General features: G+C 38.4%; 1 protein-coding gene across 2 annotated transcripts in view; it reads left to right on the top strand.

Annotated features, from left to right (window-relative positions):
* The window catches only part of col27a1b (collagen, type XXVII, alpha 1b), an 84,457-nt gene that overhangs the window by 11,993 nt on the left and 51,931 nt on the right, over positions 1–20,533 (top strand). For both annotated transcript variants that reach the window (XM_016674267.1, XM_007557909.2), the window contains 3 exons: positions 7,839–7,892; positions 13,530–13,583; positions 13,674–13,727. In XM_016674267.1, coding sequence (XP_016529753.1) covers positions 7,839–7,892; positions 13,530–13,583; positions 13,674–13,727 — 162 coding nt within the window. The remainder of the gene's footprint in view (positions 1–7,838; positions 7,893–13,529; positions 13,584–13,673; positions 13,728–20,533) is intronic.

Genomic DNA, 20,533 nt, shown 5'->3' with positions numbered 1-20,533 from the left:
AGGAAGTTGCTTTATTGTGGAGGGATAAATAGACAAGTTAATTTTACATTTAATGGGCAACCATTTCCATCCTGTGCAATTCCGCTTGATTAAAATCTGGCGTTACAGACAGTCTGGGCTTTCTCCTGTTTCCTTGGATTATTTTGGTAGAATTTCAACCGAGCCAATCAGCGAACAGGACAAATCGTGGACGGTGATGTTGATTTTCTGCATTGGTTTAGAACTGTAGTCTGCCTGTAGTTTTAGCATTGGCAGAGGAGAAGGTGAACTGAGCCGTTAGTCCATGTTGGCCATGCTTCCAAATATTGAATCAACATTAACAGTCACCTTGTTGGGCTCGGCACTTCTCTCTTTGCAGTGGAGGATGGTGGCTTAAAGCTTCGTAGCATCGAATCGGCACATTACGTACGTCACGACTCACTTGAACAGACTCCACGGCTCCAGGAAGCAGTCAACAGCCAAGTGTCCTGCACCTCTGTACGAAGCAAATAACGTAGAACAAGAGGCTGCTGTTGGAAAGAAGCTAAAACTGCTGTAATATGATCTCTGTCTTGAGTGTCCATGGAGCCTCACAACACCTGAACTATGAATCTTTAGCTCCTCCAGAGTTACGCTGAGTCTCTGTGATTATTCCAGTTTACATGGATAATGATGTCTTGTCAGGTTTGTTTTGGGAGGTTTGCTTAAAACCTGACGTTGCATTAAACCTCTGCACAACTTTCTGCCTTACCTTTCTGCTGTGTTTCCCAGTCTTCATGTTTGTCCACTCATGCTGCCTAACAATAGTCTGAGGCCTTCACGGGACAGTTGTGTTTATGATGTTTATATTGAGATAAAAATACACACTGACGATCTCTGTTTACACAGTTGCAATGCATTTTATTTAGACGTATTCGTGTAAAATGGGTTAAATATTGCTTCTTACTTCAGAATTATATGCTGTTTGTTGGTGTGTCACATAAAATCCCCATTAAATACAATAAAATTTGTAGTTGCAACCTGACAAAATGTGAGAAAAGTTCACTTTTCTTCTTTTGCATGGGATTATACCTTCAGACAATTACTCTCCTTTCCATTTTCCCTTCTTAGTTCGCCTTTAATATTTGCTGCATTCTCTAATTCCTGTGATGCTTTCATCAAAGCAAAGTGACACCCATTAGTTGAGTACTGACATAGAAAACTTTTTAGCACTCTGCTTTTGATCACACTGAACATGCAGAAGGCTCTTTGAAGTGTGGAGCATTACTTAGCCAGGCGTTCGTTTGCTTTGGCTCTGGGTTTGTTCAGGCTGCGCTTCACTGCTACCAAGGTCAATTTGTAAATTTGAAGTGCAAACAACCACAATCTACAGATCTGTGGACTGTCTGCATAGAAAAAGGAAAAAAAAAACTGATGTTGCTACCAGTGTGCATTTACATTTTCAGAACCAGCAAAAATAATGATTGTTAGAATTATACTATAATGCAGGCAACATGTTATAATGGAGGGACACTTCTCACGTGTTGGGTCTGCAACCTTTCCCTTAATTTCAAATTAAAGTTTATTTGTATAACAGAAACAAGGCAGTTCAAAGTACATTAAGCATAAAGCACTTTGTGTGTATTGATGATTTTAACAATGACTCTTGACAAAATGTGATGTTTGTTACTGGTTTTCACAGCTGTTGAATATATGATATGTTAATGATGTTTTTTATGCTTTCATGATGTGAAGCACTTTGAACTGTTATGTTGCTGAAATGTGCTACACAAATGAATGTGATTTATTCATAAAAAACATCCGATAGTCACCAATTGTGAAACAAGTAATAGATATTACATTTTGTCAAATGCCATCATCAGAATCATCAATGCACATCAAATAAGCAGGTGGGTTTTTAGCATTGATTTAAAGGAACTCAGTGTTTCAGCTGTTTTGCAGTTTTCTGGATGTTTGTTTCAGAACCTTTAATCCGAGCTTTACATTGAGCTGAGGCTTTCAAACAACCTAAAAAATCCCAGTAGAAACTGTTACCGGTGTGTTTTTATGTTGATGCTGCACGCTAAGGCAGCACTCATCTGTTGAATTAAATCAAGCAGAAGTGAAGCTTCGTATTTCAGTGGTAGGACGCCTGTTAGCAGACCTTCTGATGGAGGCCTTGCACTGCTGGGATTTGTCTGTGTGCTACCTACTGTAGCCGAGCCGTGGGGCCTCAGGGGTGGGTCCAGGGAACCCAATCTCTTTAAACACAGAAGAAAGAAAGCTTTGTCCCCATCTTATTTAAGGCATTTAAAACCCTGTCTGGAGCTCAGTCGTCCTGTGCAGTAAAATCTATAGAGCTCATTCATCATCAAACTTTTGAAATCCAACAAGTCATGCCGGCACAGAATCGAAGGGTATTTAAGTTTCCCTTTTTTTTAACTTTTATTTTTTTTGGCTGTGTGAAATATCCTACATGATTCAGATGATTAGGGGAAAATGCTCAACAGCTCCACAACTTAATCCACAGAAACTCACAAGTGGACTCTGGAATAAGGAGTTTAAAGTTTCTATTTTTAGAGTTTATACTTATTAAATGGACATCAAGACTCTTTCATTTCCTCTTATTTGCAACAATTTGTTAAAAAAAAGAATAAATAGACAAATGTTTGAAGAGAAAGATATATTTAAAAAAATGATTCAAATAAATTATAGAAGGGCAAACATGTAAGCCTGTTTACCAAGTAAGATTTGATTCACACAGAAACACAGGCTGAAGCCCAGGCCACGTCCAGTGATGAAAAAACTCATTCTTTGCCATCGTGCACATCATAATTCAACTGCACCATTAGCTGTGACCTGAAGTCATTCGTTTCTAGTAAAGCATTTGATCCAGACTGAGGTCTGGACTTTGACTGGGCCGCTGCAGCACTTTGATTAATTTATAATACTTTGGCATACAGAGTTCATGGTCAGTTAACCGACTGAAAGCTGCCAAGGTCCAGTGGCTACAAAATGAAATTTAAAATCATCACCCCTTTGCCACCACAGCAGGCAGTTGGTGTGAGCGTTTTCTGCTGATATGCTGTGTTAATTTTCACCAGCGTATCAGCAGGGAAATTTCTCCACTGTTAAAAGTAACATTGCTGCAGACATTTTGTGGTTTATTCAGCTGAATCTTTGCAAACATTTTGTATCAAAACTGGAGTAAAACAGTTTTATTTTAAGATGTTTAAAGAACACGTTGCATGGAAGCACAAAATGATCCCTAAATTAATTAATCGATGCATTTACAACTTTTCCAGCATTGACTTGTTCTCTAAGTGGGGCAGTAAGTAAAGAGGAATTATAGAGCGTTGGTGCTCTCATCTAATTTTATTCTTATATGGTGACACAGTTTCTGAATTCCCAGTTATTCCATTATATATACGGAATGTAAACTGAAACACTTGACAGCACCCACAATCCTTCTAGTATTTGTAAAGGTTAGATGCTCCAAGAAGCTTGGGATGTTTGTGGTGAATTTTACCCTCATCAGGAATCTCTGATGTTCAAAGAGAAAGTCCAATCTGCAGCAGACCATGACCTCATTCCAGCTCTTCTTCCTAGGCTGGATGTTGAACAGACTGCAGGGAGGCACAAACTAAGCAACTCAAAAATATTGGCAAACTATGAATAAAAATGTGCAGCATGTCCTGAAAGCTGCAGGCATTCTTACTCATCATAAAAGCTGAAGCAGCTGGAATCACACAGTGCTGTTAGGAGTGTTACCTTTCAAACAGCAGGGTGTCATGTCTGACTGGTCAGACGGTCTCACCACCGCTTCCACCTTGCAGCGGCTCTAACTCATGAAAACATCCACGTTCCGCAGCCGGCTATAAGCCTGCCGAGAGCCAAAGTTTAGCCGGCCCTGTAGGGAATGCTTGAGAGTGGATCAAACAAGGCTTTGTGAAGGGAAGCTGACCTGCAAGCATGCAGTCGGTACGTGATGCAGAGTTCGTGCAAAACCGGGCCCATTTGCATAAATGTCTTGAGAATGATTGACACTACATAACATAAAACACAGTCTATAGAGAGTAGAGTTTTGGCAGCACTGTTCTGCCACTGTTTGGCTGGTGAAGAAAGTTGAACTGATAAATGAAAGTCATGTGTTTGCATGCTTTCACAGTTCCACGGAGAGCTCTGTCGTCATTATTGACTGGGATATTTTCCATTGATGCTTAAGTTTTAGCTAACAGGGAGCACATTTAGAGCTGAACTTACATTTTAGTGGCTTACAAAACATTCCAGTATTACAATAAGCAATTCATGCCATGCAAAAGTAGCATGTGCCAATCTGTAGATGTCAATGTTTTTAATTTGCTCAATATTTCATTGATATTCTAAACATAAACTCTCTGTGCTACATAAACTTAAGAGATGTTTAGTGGTACCAACATATGGTGCATCTGGCTAGCAGACATTACTGTTGGTCCAGAGGGGAAGATTTAGTTCACATTTCCATCTGTTAGAAGCAGATGTTTGGTTAAAAGAATTTATTAAATGAAAGCATTAGTGTTATTGTTTATGAAAATTGTTGCAGTGAGGAAAAGGTGAGCAAGCAAGTCAGATTATCAGTTGTTAAATGAAAAGACAAAACATTTATTAGTTTAACAACGCAAAAGCAAAAGAGGACTGTCATCAAAATAATGTCGACATGGAGGCAAGATTTCTCTGAAGACCTGATCATTGAATCAGAGGAGGTGATCAGCTCCTCAAAAAATATTTATACAGCAATCTTTTATATTACAACTACAAAATTTGTTACATTTCATTGGGATTTAGTTCCAAGACCAGTGCAAAGGAAAGCAAAATTGTGAAGTGAAAAATTATACAGTTTCAAAACTTTAACAAATACATTTCTTAAGTGTGGCATGCACACGTTAGAATGGGACCAACTTTTGCTGCACTTGCTGCAGATTTGTTCATCGTGGGAATGAATTGAACTCTGCACTTTGGTTTTCCTCCCGTCTGTACATTCATCTCACCTATTCTTTAAGGGTGACAGGGGAGCTGGTGCTTATCTCCAGCGGTTATCGGGCAAGGGGCGGGGTCGCCAGTCCATCACAGGGCAACACAGAGACACACAATACAAACAACCATACAGACACACTATTTCTCCCAAACGCAATAGAGAAAGATTAAAATCTACCTACAAGAGTGCGGGAGGAAATCGGACTACCTGGAAAGAACCCACTCATGCACAGGGACAACATGGAACTTCATGCATAATGACAGGGATTTGAACCCAGAGCCTTTCTTGCTCTGAGGCAACACTGATACCAACTGAGTCAGTTCTAGCTAATTGACTTGATCTGATTTAAACCATCCTGTTGTAGGTCTGACTGTACTTTGTTATCCTGCAGCAACATAAGCATCCACTCTTGTTCTTTGCAACCTGTAACAGGATGAATATTGTTTAGCTCTGTCCATCTTCCCATTAGCTTTGACCAGCTTCTCTGTCTCTGCTGAGAAGGGAATCCCCTAAGTATAACACCATCATCACCGTGCATCCTGATGGAGATGGTGTGTTAAAGTTTAGACTGAAAATAGGTGATTTTTTTTGCACTCTTCCTGAAAGTCCAGATTTATGGAGTGCACCAATAGTACCATACATAATATTTTGTGGATCTCTGTAGCGTCTCCAGTATTACCATGAACCTCTTGATTGCTTCTCTAATGCCCTCCTGCCAGGCCTGTCAGTTTAGGTAAATGGCCATGTTTTGGTAGGTTTGCTCTTTCCATTTTAGGAAGATGGTTTGGACATGCTGAACAAGATGTGTAAAGCTTGGCATATTTTTTTTCCAACCCAACTCTGTCTTATTTTTCACCACAACTTTTTTTCCTGCCCTGTCTGCCAAACTTCTGGGGTCTTTTACATAACCAGAGTATGTGTACTGAGATTAAAGTACACACAGATGAACTCTATTTAGTGAGGAGGTGACGTTCGTGTATCGTAATAAAAGCTGGCTGAATACTGAGTGCTGAACTTCACTGCATTGTTTGAAAAATAGGATCAAATTGAAATATGTCATTGAATCTGTCTGGATTATTGGATGATTTCCCCCCTCCTCCCCCCCTTTTTTTTTTTTTTTTGCAAAGAACCTGTAAAATTGAACTGAATACAAACGCATACTCTTCACACTTTTCAAACCGACTTTTATTTTAGTTTTATTTTACGATTTTGTGCTATTTTTGTTGCAAGCCTTAGGTGTAACGGTGTGTGTTTGACGTTTCACTTTAAATCCCAATAAATAGATTAAAGTTTGGCTTTGATAGAGTGAGAAAAATTACTTTTGCAAGTCACTGTGTTTGGCTTTAAATTACTTACTTTGAAATAAAACAAGTGCAACCTTTTATCTTTTATGATTCCCCCCAGTTGCATAATTGTTGTGCAAATGATGAAGTGTTTCCAGTCGTTGTGTCCAAAGATTTCAATTGGTGTGTTGTGGCTTTATGGCCAATAAAAAACAGTGGCACCTTTGTTAAAGCCATCAACTCTTGTTGCAAACCATGCACACAAATGCCCCTCCATCTGCAAGCCTTAGGTGTAACGGTGTGTGTTTGTGTGTGTGTGTGTGTGTGTCTCGTCAGCGTTAATCTGCTTGTGTTTAGTTGCTGGTTCCCACCTAATGGTTCCTTGTCAGGAGCTCATTCCAGTAATTATTCTAAGCACAAAGGATCTCCATTCCTCCTCTCACCTACCTGAAGATGGATGGACCGAGAGACTCGTTCTCACCAATATTGCTGCCCCCTCTGGGATGCCACCCGCCCAGCCTCTCATCAGCTCTCTGCCTCCTTATCCTATGTACGGCAAGAATGCAATTTGTAACACTCTGTCCCAGCCTCCTTATTTCTCTCCTTCTCCTTTCGCTCTCTATCTGGAGGTAATGACTTCCATACGTTTTCATATTGCAAGTGAAAGGGGGAATGGTCTGAATAGAGGAGAGGGTGGAGGAAATCTATAGATGAGCTTCTGTTAAGTGTCTCCATATGTCCAGCAGCCAGCGCCGGGGAGGAAAGAGGCTTGGCCAGCTCGGGGGAAGAGGAACTGCCTCGGCTGTTTGACTCCTTTCCACAGCGTGATAACAGACAGACGGTGTCTGAATCCACCCAGCTGCAGACTTACACCTCTGCTCCCTAGTCTGCTGCGCTCACAGTAATTCTATCCAATGACTCCCACCTCCAGCTTAGTGGGGGGAAAAAATGCCTTTGCTTGCAACCCATGGAAATTCTGACCAAGATGAAAAACTGAGAGAAGATACAGTAGCTCACTTTTCCAAGCCATCTAACATGTTTTGGGCTTTTTCGTTTTTGCCTGAGAGGATTTTTTTCCATGCTCAGCATTTCATTCGCGCTTCACTCAAGCACCTGGTTGAAAGGAAAACTCTTGGATTGATATTGAAACTTTGATTGCTCAAATATTTCCACTTTGTCACTGCTTGCAATTGTGATCCTCTCAAACCACCAGCAAAAAAAAAAAAAAAGAAAAAAGAAAAAGTCCTCTTTTCTCCTGTGCGTTAAACTCCCTTGCATGATGCTAACATTTCAGATTCCTGATTCAAAGCATTTCAGGAAAATATGTAGATAGAGCGGTCATCATTTATTGAAGGATTAGGAAGAAGATAATCCACATGCAATAACTTTACCTGCAACACAGACACAGTAGGCACCTTTACTCAAACCAAAAGGACCTGCCAGGCTGAGCTGTACAGTGGAATGAGAATAGCACACGTGTAGCATGTAGCATTAACTCCTCCTTTGACCAAGGGTCTTCCAAATCATCCACATGATCATCATCACCATGTGTCCTCCTAAGTCATGCTTTTCTTTGTTTGCAGGGCCCTCCTGGTTCTCATGGAAACCCTGGTCGACCCGGACCGCCCGGAGTGAAGGTGAGGACATAAGTGTCTCCGATTACGTTAACACAACATTTTGCAATACGCACCACATTAATGTGATCCAGATTACTCCTGCTTAGGTTTTTTTTTTTTCCCAAGTTGAAGATGAAGCTGATTGCAGTTTGGTTTCAGATTCTACAATCCAACTTTAAATTGTTCTCAAGTCTGTCATTCCTTTGAAAATATGGCTTCTAATGAAAGCAGTCTTGTGCTCTGTATGCAATTATGGTTATAAATGACAGGATAATACTGGGGAATATTTTTATTCCTCCTCATCAAAAAACAAAGAGAAAAAAACTGGAACTGATCATATTTTTCTGACAGTAAGCATTTCCTTGTTTTTCGTGCAAAGGACCACAATGACGCTCTAAAATAATTACATCAGGGTTTTTCAGGATTGTTTTAGTTAAGCAGTTGTTTTAGTCTATTAAAACATTGCTAGCCCATTTTTGTAAATACTCTTATGTGGACGTCTCTTGATCTGTGTCCAGTAAATGTGTTGTACATCTGTCAATATATGCGTGCCATGCAAAATCTGACTCAGAACTGTATGAGAAAATTAGTCAGCTCTTGGGAAGAGTAAAATTGCTGCATGTTTGTGCCGTTTGTTGGATATCTTACCAACAGGAACTGCAAACCTTTATTCTGAACTATAGTCAGAACTGAGACAGATCAGATTGTTTGTATGATCGTTGAATCATGAGATATTTATAACTTATAGAATGATCAGCTTTTGATTTACATGATCAATTAAACACTCTTGTCTGGATTTTATAGCTAAATCGCTGTCTAAAGTGTTCACAAGCTTTTGAGACTTTAATGTGAAAATGTTACCAGAAAATAACAATCAAATATGTCAGAGAGGAAAATGTAAAAAGTAAAAAAGCTGTAATAACCTTGCATATAGGTGTGCACACCCTTATACTAATATTTTGTTCAGTTAATCTGATTTATTTAAAACATCCTATCTTGTTTAGCTCATCTGTTTGATTTTCAGGACTGTCTTTTATTGAAATCAAAGAATCAAAGTGATGTAATTGTACATAGGTATCAGTCAGGGGAAGGAAACAAAAAATAATTGCAATATTACAATAACCTGCTGTGTTCTTCTTTGGTCAGAATGAAGAGGTAGGGTCACAGTACAAGAAAGAACCATTTTATTTAAATGAAAACATAGTTTATTTGTTAAAATCTCTCACAATGTGTTATGGTCCAAAGGAACCAAACTGCATGTGTTGGGCCATAATCCCAAATAGTGCTACGTGTGTTTATGTAGATCTGCCTCACTAAAAAGATCACCACTGAAAATAAAACAGGGTATTGCTGTGGGGGTCACCTTTCTTCAAATAAAATACATTTTTTTGTTAAAGTGGATTAAATTATGGAGAATTCAAAATGCTGCGTAGTTTTGACTCAATTTTTTTTTAGAGATCTGCTTGAAGACTGAAGAAGGTTTTAGTATTGTTTTTATCATGTAAGTGTATCAAAAATAATGGGTTTTCTAGAATGATCAATATAAGATATTAATTGTTTCATTAAATGTAGAAAATATGTGGAAATTATTAATCATGACTTAATTTTTTCAGATCCCAAAAACCTGTAGCTTTAACAGGGGTGTGTAAACTTTTGAGAGCCGTGGCATTTTTACATTCTGCCTGCACCAATGCAACAATTAAGATACTTAATGTTTAAATTAGTTCTAATAGAGGCTAATTCAGTTTGTCCTTCATCTGTTGAAGTGAGAATGACTTCCACTGGTGTCTCTAGTTAACGTGTGTGTGTATTTTGATTTGTGTTCTTGCATTTTGAAACATCTAAAATTTAGTGCCCAAAGGTTTAGCAAAAGTTTATTGTGTGTGAACATCTAAAAACTCAGAATATTGTGGTTCCAAGCCAGCAGCAAATTACAGTTGCACTGGTGTTGTTTCTTCTTTTAAGGTTCTGTTGTCTTGCTAAACCGATTATTGTTCTGTTTAGGGATATTTTGAATGGATTTCATGCATTTTGATGCATGCATATTCTTGTATCTCCTCCTAAGTTTGGCTTCTCTGTTCGCTGCTTTTGTCCTTGGAGGTCATCATTACCTCATCTTGTTCTTAATTCAACTTGGCACCGCTCGGTACTCCTCGACAGCAACTCAAACTCTTTTATATACCCCTTAGTTCTCTCTGTTCCTTGTTGGATTCTTGTTGTTCTCTGCTTGTCTGCCTGCCACATTTTACTCTCTCAGGAAATCCATGCTCTACACTGACCTTGTATACTGTGCAGTTGGAGTCTTCTTCTTTTTATTTAGAGCAGCCGTAATATTCAAGCCAGAAAGCATGCAAGGAGTTGAGAGAACACTGTGGTTTAAAATGCAGTTCAAATGACTTGCCTGTTCTTGATTCACTAAAGTTCAGGGAGTTCAATGATGGCATTGTTATACCAAAATCACTAACACCTCTTTTAAAGATGTACAAAAAGCTAGAGGATTACATCTGTCCCAGTAAGTTTATTTTGTCTGTAATATTAATCTGAGTCATTAAAGATAAAGGGTTTCTCTATACCTGCAAATTATTGCTTCATTAAAATTAGTCAAATTATATTTTATTTATTCTAGAAGAGCAAGAAGCTTAGAACTGAATTAAAATAACACTGCATTTCATCAGCATTACCCTATTCACTCCCCAAGAATGTGGTGGGCACTGCTGTCTCTGTCCGTTTATGACCTCATCAGAGTTTCTGCAGGTCAGCGTCAGTGTGAACCTACAAAATGGTTAAGAAAGCTACAGAAATGTATCACCTTAAACATGCACTGCTTCATAAAGTTCGTATTCACTCCCTGTGGAGCCGTTTGCTGAAGCGCTAGGCTAATGTTAGCAGGCTTTTTCCTTGTTTTGATAACAGATTCATAATCTGTCTCATTATATTTTTAAGGTGACAACAATAAACTTGAGTCTTTTAGCTTTTTTCGGTCACTGTTTAGGCTTTATGTTTAAACAGGTTTGGTGAGTTTTTTTATATTTATAGTTTTTTCTTGGGGAACACCTGCCTTACTTGAATTTATTTATTATTACTATTCATTAGTAGTATTAAGATAATAACATATTTTTAAATGAGGGCAGTGAGGCAAAATTTTTGTCTTAAAACAATATCTGGTTAAAAACGGTTAAATCAAACTTTTTAAATGTGTTTTTGATAAAATAGCCTGGATGTTATACAATGTTATATGGTATAAATGAGGAACATTTTCACAGCAGGAGCCTTAAACAGGATAAACCAGATATTGTAAATGAATAAAGGAAAGGAGCCTCTTTCCGTGTTTTTGTGTCTTAGTCATCCAGTGTTTGTGATTTTGCTCACTTTGCATTTTTGTGGTCAACCCTTCTTGGCTTTCTGGTGCTTTCTGAAAAGGTCATTCGTTTCCTTTCTGGGAGAAACTAGCATTTTAGCTTTTTTTCTGTCTTACTAATTTGCATGAACCCAACACAGCCTGTATTCCAGCTGAGCACTTCTGTCAACAGGGAGGCATTTTTTAGCTCCATAATATTTTAGCCTGCCATAAGAAAGAGAACGGTCCTCTAGACAATATCACTCAGTGAGTGATCAATAAAAAAAGCACATTACATTTCTGCTTTTCAAATTATTTCTGGCTGAAAAATCACAATTAGCAGGTTCTTTGGGCTTATTTAAACAGAACGTGCTCTTCTGTTGTTCATGGATATTTGCTAAGCCAAGCAATAAAACCGTGACTTGATTTAATTTGAAGTATTTGCACACAATTTTCAAACTGCAAACTGTCAGCTTGAAGACAGATCTCTGGATTTATAAAACTGACCCACACAAACAAAATCGTATTGTGTATTAAAAGAACTTTATCTCCCAGATTTCATTATTATGTAATCATGATATATTTTTGACTGGGTCATTTTTCAATTATCTGCTGCTATAAGTAGGATGTCTTGCAGTTCAGCCACGCTCTTTCCATTTCCAGATGATAGTTCAAAAAAATGCTGTGCAAGATTTCCAACATTAGGAATATTACTTTATAATCTAATCCTGCCTTAAGTTTCATCACAACTTTATACCTGACATGCTAAGTGCTGTCTTTGGTTTTCAAAATGCTGTTTGATCACTCATACAAACTCCTCAGGTTTCCACAGACGAGAGATAAAATTACATACAAGTCAACTCTTTTTTTTTATCTGAGGGAATTGAATTATTTATTTATTTTGTTTTAAGATATGAGAGAAAAAATCCACTGAATACAAATACTTGCCACAGTGTTTTTTTTATTTGGAAAATTAAATTTTGTGAAATTCTTTACTGGTTTGTGTTGGTCTGTTTCAGAAAATCATAATGAAATGTTTTGAAGTTGAACTGTAATTTCACAAAATGTTGAATATTTCAAGGCTTCTAAATATTTGCAAGGCATTGTAAAAGTTCATTGAATAACTGCATTGACAATGATTGAATTACGCAGGATCTTTAGATATAAATGTTTACCTCTCCTGACATAAACATTTTGGACAACATATTTGAGCTGAATACCGGCTAGGAAAACAATGAAGTATGCATACGATTCGAAGCTTTTCAGATTTAGTTTTTGTTGCAACTTCAGTTTTGTTTCTTGACATTTATGAGTAAGGTAAACACAAAGTGGGGCAAAACTGTGAAGTATAAGGAAAAGGGTGTGCAGTTTTTAAAATTTTAGACAAATGCAGTCTGAAAAGCATTTATCTAAAATCTGATGGTGTTTGTTTTCCATCAAACCTCTCAGGCCTTCGTGGAACAGCTGCTGTAGTGATGTTAAATTACACACAAATGAACATCTGTAGACAGTTTGTTGCATTTATTTTACTGAGTGGCGTTAGAGTAAGGGGAATTGATTTCAAGAGCACTTTTCCAAGTTTTTTTTTCAAGGAATACATATATTTTTAAAATCATTTTTCTTGCATTTCACAACTATGTGTTACTTTGTGTTATTCTGGTGGAATTTCATGCAGAATTTACAAAAGCAAATCGGGATGAATGGAGATTTTTGTGTCAGTTTCATCAGCCAAAGATAACCCACTCATGAACCTTCTCAGCTGCAGGATTGTGTGAAATTCATCACAGTACAGGACGGTGAACTTCCACAGTTGTGTGATTTAATTCCAGCCAACTCAACCCTGTAGCGTTTTTATTCGTGTTTCTGCTTTGCGATAAGCACTCACACAGGAAATGGTCTGGTCCTCCTCGGAGCTGTTGTGTTGTAATTGCTCAGATTACAGGGAGGCTCCTTCACCAGACACACTGGACCTTGAATGCTGACCCAGACCGCTCGGCCAGGATTCCCACTGCCCGAAAAGGGAGAAGAATGTTCACCATTACTCCCCATCTCTTCTTGCTGGCTTGTTGTAAACTGAGTTACGGGAAGGAATAAACTGACTGCTCGTTTGTGTAAATACAAGCACTGGACTCCTCCAATAAGTACAATGAACTCATTACACTGTAACAGTGTCAGTAGAATGTAAACAGCAAAGTTTCCTGCTCCTTCTCACAGGAAATATTGTTGCAATGCAGGGAATATTCAATAAACACCAGCTCCTGTTTGAGGAAATATGTTGTAAATTTTGAAAACATAATAATTCTTTGTTGTTTATTTTGTAGGGACAAAAAGGAGATCCTGGAATGTCACCTGGTCAAGCCCGGAAAGGACAAAAAGTATGCAATGGTACCATCTTTAAAAAAACAACTTGACGTTGTTATGACATAATGATGGTTCGTTGTGTGTGACCTAATTGATATTTCCAGGGAGAACCTGGAATGATCGGCCCACCTGGACCGCCCGGCCAAGACGGACAAAAGGTAAAAACATTAAAAGTTAACAGATCTTATGTGTGAGTAAGATTTCTGAGCCTAGTGATATAATTTCAGTCATAAGAAATGAATGTTCTGCTTGTTGAAGTTAAGTGAACATACACTGCGAAAGGAGCTGGTGTGGAAGCTGAATGATCATAACATACGAATGAACGATCACACCTGTAGAAAGTTTAAACAGCATTTGCTGCCTCACATGTAATACTGTAATACATCGTCAGTATTACAGGCCTCTGGTTTTCTAAAACATCTCAACTGAAGTGGATTACTGGGTGAAAAGTTTTACCCGCCGTCTCCAAACGTTATGTCACTCGTTCCTTGGAGAGCTCTCCTCTGAAAAGTAGGACAAGTTTGGAATGTGTCTCAGTTCTGTGATGTGATTCTTCTCATGATGTAAAATATTTGACTTTCTCTGCATACTGCTGAGTTGTTGCTGCAGAGAGAGAGAGAGACTTTTTGCAGCAGTGTCCTCCATGGTGTTATTTTGTCGCTGGCCTTTTCCCAAGCCCTTCACAGTAATTACAGACATCAATAGAGGATATGCCTGTTGGGGTTTTCTACCAAGCATTATAGGAAATGACTAATTTTGTTTTTGCATTAAGGTTTTTTTTTTCTAAATTAGTTTTTTTAATTATTCATCTTTTTTTGCTTACCTATGTGTAAAGAAGCTCAGTTCTTACGAAAGTTGAAAACCTTTTTAAAAGTAACAAAGTTGACCAAAGTCTTTGTTAGTTAAAACACATGCAGTAACAAACATAGTAACATTTATAAAAGGAAAACAAGCAAAAACATAGAGGACAATACATAAAATGCCTGTTAGGAGTCAAACATAAGTCCCAATAAAAGCTGGTGTACATTAAAAATAAGTTTAAAAGTCTGATTAGACTTTTCAATATCAATTGTCAGGTTATTCCAGAGTCTCTTTGTTTAGATTTCAGCTGTGCTGAGAGCATCTGGTTGGTGATCCTGTGCTCCTTTAGGGTCAGACAGGTCAAGCAGCTGGACCAAGCCGTCATAAACCTTAAAGTAAAACAAAATAACGAGACGATCAAGTCCAAAATATGGAGTATTTGTTAAAATTTCCTAAAGCAAGAGTGTCTTTCTTGTAACTGTGCCCCTCTGCTTTTCTAATTTTGAAAATTTTAATTTCAAATCTGTCTATAAACATTTCAACTACAAGGATATAAGACATAGTTCTTCCAAAAGGGAACCAGATGATCAAATACAGTATTCTTATGTACCCTGTTTTCACTTAGTGTTTAAAAATGATGTGTTATCCAACCACTGACATCTTGTAGACAGATAAAGAGAGCATCCAAGATGGGGAAACAAGCATATGATTTAAAAAAGAAATAAACCTGGATGTCATCAACATAAAATAGAGTACTATATTCCAATTTTTTCTCTCCAACTAAAATAAACAAAATAAATCATCTTGGTTCTGCTGAAGATTAGCATATACCTCCTTGCTTGCAGCTGTGTTTTCTCGCAGTAATTTAGTTTTTTTGGATTATTCCCTGTGACAGAAAGTTCCTATAGCTAAATCTTGCTGCACCTGAAGCATTTGCTCTGTAGTTGTCCAAGCAGCCAGTAAATCTCTGGACCACTTCCACCTGATAGATCTCTTACACCGAGACGTCTAAGTCCAGCAGAACGATGAGAAGGAAGAGAGGTGAGGATGTTAAGTTGTTAACCACAGGAGCAGGATTTCCAAATACAATAAATGTGTGTGAAGCACACTTATACAGCTAAATGAAGGTCACAGAGGGTGAAAAATATCCAATTTCAAAGAGAAATAAATCTGAATGTCATCAGCATAGCAATCAACAAAATGTTTGCACTTCCTGCTTTGATTTGATTTGATTTGAGTTGATTTATCAGAAGTTTTAGTTTATGTATTCTTAATCAGTTTGTTGAACATTTAAATGAATATTTCTGCAAGAATGTTGCTCATTTTGTTGGATTCCTATGGTTGCTTGATTTTACACAGAATTCAAATTTTCTAAAAGATGCAGTTTAAACACAGAAACATTCCCTTTGATTCTCCTTCTCATTAAAATGCTTTAATGGTTCTCATTAAAATATCCTCACTCACTTTCTCCCAATCAAGTTAAACTTTTTGTTTTTACAGAGCTTTCCTAGCTGGTAAAATACGCTGTTCTTAAGTATGTGAAGAGTTAAAGCTCTTCAGACATTTGGTTATTTTTGCCAGTAGGCTGAGAATTGAACTGAAAGAGTCTGGTGGATAAAATGAGACAGAAGAAGGGAAACTTTCAATAAGAGAAACGCAGATCTTTTGCAAAACAGCATAAATAATTATGACTGAAACTAAACTTCTTTTTAATTACGCTGGAGGGTTTGTGTCTTTTGAAAGCTGCTGTCAGAGTCAACCCTGAAGGAGACGGAAGCAAATAAAAAGAAAAGGTTGTTGTGGGGTGAGGATTTAGATGCTGCATCCGTGGTAATTAAAACAAAAAGCATGACAAATCTTTGTCATTAGCTTTCTGTTTTCATAGAGAAACTTTCTCGAACTACTTTAAATGTATCCTCAGCATAATGAGGTCTTCGTGAGTTCTCCAGCCATCTGTTACGCAATCAGACGTTGCTGACAGGAAAAAAGTTCTTCCATTTAAGAACGTAATGGGAAGCGTTATGTTAAAAAAGAAAGAATTGCGTCTTGCGTTATGACTCATGGAACATGGAACCATGGGAAAAGGCTGATAATCTCCTGAGTGATTCATGGTCAGCGTGGACCTTTACTGGACATGGAGCAGCTTGTTATTGCTACTACGGTCCTGTCGGCTGGGTTTCTCAATCCACTGTTACAAGCCTGCGTTAGCCTGTAAGAATTCAACTTTGCACAAGGATCAGCCGACAGCCATTCAGCGTATTACAAGTCTTATCCAGCTAATTAAAACAAGACAGATCCACTTGGCTCTGCGCAAGGCCACCAGACACCTCCTTGCTTGCAGCTGTTTCTACTCTCAGGATTTTCTTTGTTTAATCATTCTCAGGCACACAAAGCCCCCCAGAAATCGGAGTATCGCTGAAATTCCACCAGATGCAGATGAAACTCAAGCATTTGCTTTCTAGCTGTCCAAGCAGCCAGTGAAACTTTGACCCAGTGCAGCATGATAGATCTCTTATTACTGAGTTTTCTGCTCAGAAAGTGGCCCACTGCCAAAAAAAAGTCTTTCCTCACTGTGGGAAATGTGTAACGATGTAATGGGAAGGTTGCCGGGGAGTCATTCAGTGGTCTGAGCTGTAAAATAGGAAAGGACTCGTGTATGTGTGAGTGTGTAAAATCCAAACACTGTGGAGAATATTACCAATTCTGGACCATAGAGTCCTTTATACAGCCAGCTTCAAACTTTGGCAGACTGAAATAAAACTGTATTTTTCATGAGGTGTGCAGTTTTTCTTCCCTGTCCTGCTCCCCAGTTTTGCAGAGTCAAAGCTGTGTTTGCTGATTGATTTATGAAAGCGAACAGAGAAAGGCCTGCCTGTTGTGGCTGGGGGTTTGTGTCACATTGAAAATAAAAAATCTGTGTAAAGAATAATGCATTATTTGTCTGACAGGTGTAGTCTGTTTCTTCTGCTGTAGACGGGGGAGACAGTGAAGCTGGCCCAGTTTGCTGCTGGCAGGAGGGTTGCTCTTTTGTGATTCAAATCGATAAACAGCAGCTTGAAGTTGTTCACATTTTGTCACATTACAAACTCAAGCTTCAGTGTGTTTAGGGGGGATTCATGTGATCAGCCACTGGCTCATCTGCACATCTAGAGACAGAGATTTTTGACTATTTATCTTTTTCAAAAACAGATCAAGCTGAATCAGATTTATTTGAGTGTCTAAAACAATTGTTTTCAAGTGTTGCCAGACATTCGGCCAGACTGCATTTGAACTTTGACTGGTCCATTGTACAGGATTTGATCTTAATTAGTTAATTATAACTCTATCATGTTGGCTGTAATGTTTAGTTTGTTTACACTTTGTTCCACATGTCTGCTGTGTCTTCTACATGACTTGTGGCAAACTTGTTCATCCTGTGGCTTTCATTCAATGTTGGCTTTCTTGCCACTCTTTAAAATTGCCAGACTTGCTAATTATTATGTTGATAGACTTTGCAGCCCAGAGTTGCCACCAGGAGGCACATGGTGACCTAATGATGCTTTAACCTTCACGGCTTCCTCCCTGAACTGTTTGCTGTGTTCCTTGGTCTCCATGATGCTAATTGTTCACTAATGTTCTCCAATAAATCTCTGAGGCCTTTACAGAACAGCTGGACTAAAAATGAGATTAAATTACACACAAGCAGACTCTACTCAGTAATTAGACGACCTCTGAAGGCATTTGTGCTCACCGAATTGGATTTAGGATTATCAGAAAAATTAGGGTGAATACAAATGCACAACGGCTGTTTAGATTTTTAATTGAACGGAAGTGAATACCTTGTAGCATTTTCCTTTCACTTCACAATAATGCACTCCTTTGTGTTGGTCTGTCAAACAAACAGAAGTGCAGTTGTAATGCGTCAGAATGTGTGTAAGTTAAAGTGACGGGAATCATTTTGCAAGGTTCTGCATGCGCAAATGAAAACTTTTTCCCCTTTATTTTCTGCTTCACATTTGCTCACAAAAACACTTTCTAGCTTTCCAAATCACTGCATCATTTTACCTGTTTGCAGATAAACAGCCAAAAAAAAAAAGAGATGGACTGTGTACAATTTGACTAAAGTAATTAAAATTCTTGGCACCTTGAAAAGAAACAAAGAAAATTGTTGCCTACTCTTTCAGTGTGAGGAAAGTGTGGAATCATTTGTGAAGCTCTTTTAAAAGATTCAGGCCCAATTTCTTGTTTTGGCCTTGCACCTCCATTTCGATGGATTACAGTGCCTCTTTTCTTTTGGGGATCAAGGAGAAATGGTCATTCGGCTGTTTAAATGGGCCCACAATATCCCGACCCAAGGACTCCTTTCAAGAGGGGCACCTCATTCTTGTCAAGAGGAAAAGTAAGGCCATGTGGGATTGGTTATTTTTTTTATACTCTTAGCAAACGCTTTGAGTATCTTTGTGTTGTAAATGGCTTTGATTGGCTGATATTGATCTATTTTTTCAGCTAAATGTATTTTTGCAGTGAGTAACTAAAAATGAAATGACCTTTTATCTTATTCTGAGAGATCGACCTGTCAGGATGATTTTTCTCAACAGCTTCCTGCCTGTCAGTCTCGCTCTGCTTCAGACTTTCAGATCTGCCTCTGTGTCCATCAATATTAACTTTCGCTGTGAAGTCAAACTATTTTCAAACCAAACTTACCTCTCAATCAGCACCATTTTACTGTGAAAGGCTGAGACAGCCATATGGAGGGAATAAAAGTTGGTGGTATGAGTGTTTTAGAGCTTCCTGGCCTTCCATAAGCACGCCCGACATATGCTTCCTCTTCTTGGAAGCAAAGGCTATTAGACTAGAACAGCTTGCAGCTTATATAAACTATCCTGCATGTTGTGTGTCTGTTGAATATGATGAATAGGATCAGCTGAGTAAATGCTGATGTACTTCATCATTTAGATCAGCTGGAGGAGTGACGTGTGAGCTGCACCTGACTGGACTTGCTTGAAATAACTCCATGACGTTGGTGTCATAAGTACAACAAAATTTTTAAAGGCAAGTTTATGCTTCTCAGGCGGCTCAGCTGCAAATAAACGACGCAAGGTTTTATCTGAACCTGCAGTTCACAATGAGTCTCTGTAGATATCAGAACCAAGTCGAGTTTATTTGTATATTTCAGTGACAAGACAGTGCTTTCCATCATAAAAACATCAAACATGAGTTACAAAACAAGCAATAAGCATTATATTTTGTCAAATGCCATCATCAAAATCATTAAGCAAATGTACTATGAATCAAAGGGAACTCTGAGCAGGTGGGTTTTAAGCCTTGAGTTAAAAGAACTCATTGTTTCAGCTGTTTTCCAGTTTTCTGGAAGTTTGTTCCAGATATTAACATGCTGCCCAAGCTAATCTGATAAGTGGGTTTCACACATTCGATGTGTGAAAACATGCAATATGTGACAGAGCTAATGAATGTTACAAGGATGATATGACTTGAGATAAACAAAGGAATACTGAAATGGCGGTTTAGGTGTTCAAACTGTGTAATTTTACTCCTACTAATAATAATACCAACAAAGAAGAGGTACAGGATGGTGCACTGTTGCCTTGCAGCTAAAGTTGGGTTCTGATCCTGGCCTGAGGTCTTTCTGCATTCAGTTTGCATGTTCTCTGTGGATATTTCAGCCACCCCCCACGTCCCAAAAATAGCATATTAGGCAAATTGGTCTCCACTTATTTCCCTTGGGAGTAAGTGTGTGTATATGGTTGTTTGTGCTGTGTGTGTGCCTCTGTGTGGCCCTGTGATGGATTGGCAACCTGTCTGGGGTCTGCTTTACCTTTGGTCCAATGACAACTGGGCCCTGCATGGATAACTGGGTGTAGATAATTGATGGATGGAACAGTAAAGGCATAACAGAACATCTGGAAGTCCTCGTAAAACATTTGCTGCTGCTTTAGAAACATCACCAACAATTTATTGCCACAGGGAGCATGAATGCTTGGTATGCATTGTCCAAGTGGTTCTTTCTGTTATTCATACTGATGACAGCGGAATGACAGTGCAATCCTGCTGTGAATTTACCTTTAAAAATAAATACCTGCATGCAGTGGTGGAGAAAGTACTCAAAAAATTTACCTAAGTAAAAGTACAAATACACAGTCAAAAATGTACTCAAGTAAAAGTC

The sequence above is a fragment of the Poecilia formosa genome, unplaced genomic scaffold, assembly GCF_000485575.1.
Source record: "Poecilia formosa unplaced genomic scaffold, Poecilia_formosa-5.1.2 Scaffold92, whole genome shotgun sequence".
Lineage (NCBI taxonomy): Eukaryota > Metazoa > Chordata > Actinopteri > Cyprinodontiformes > Poeciliidae > Poecilia > Poecilia formosa.
This window is presented reverse-complemented; position numbering and strand designations above follow the sequence as displayed.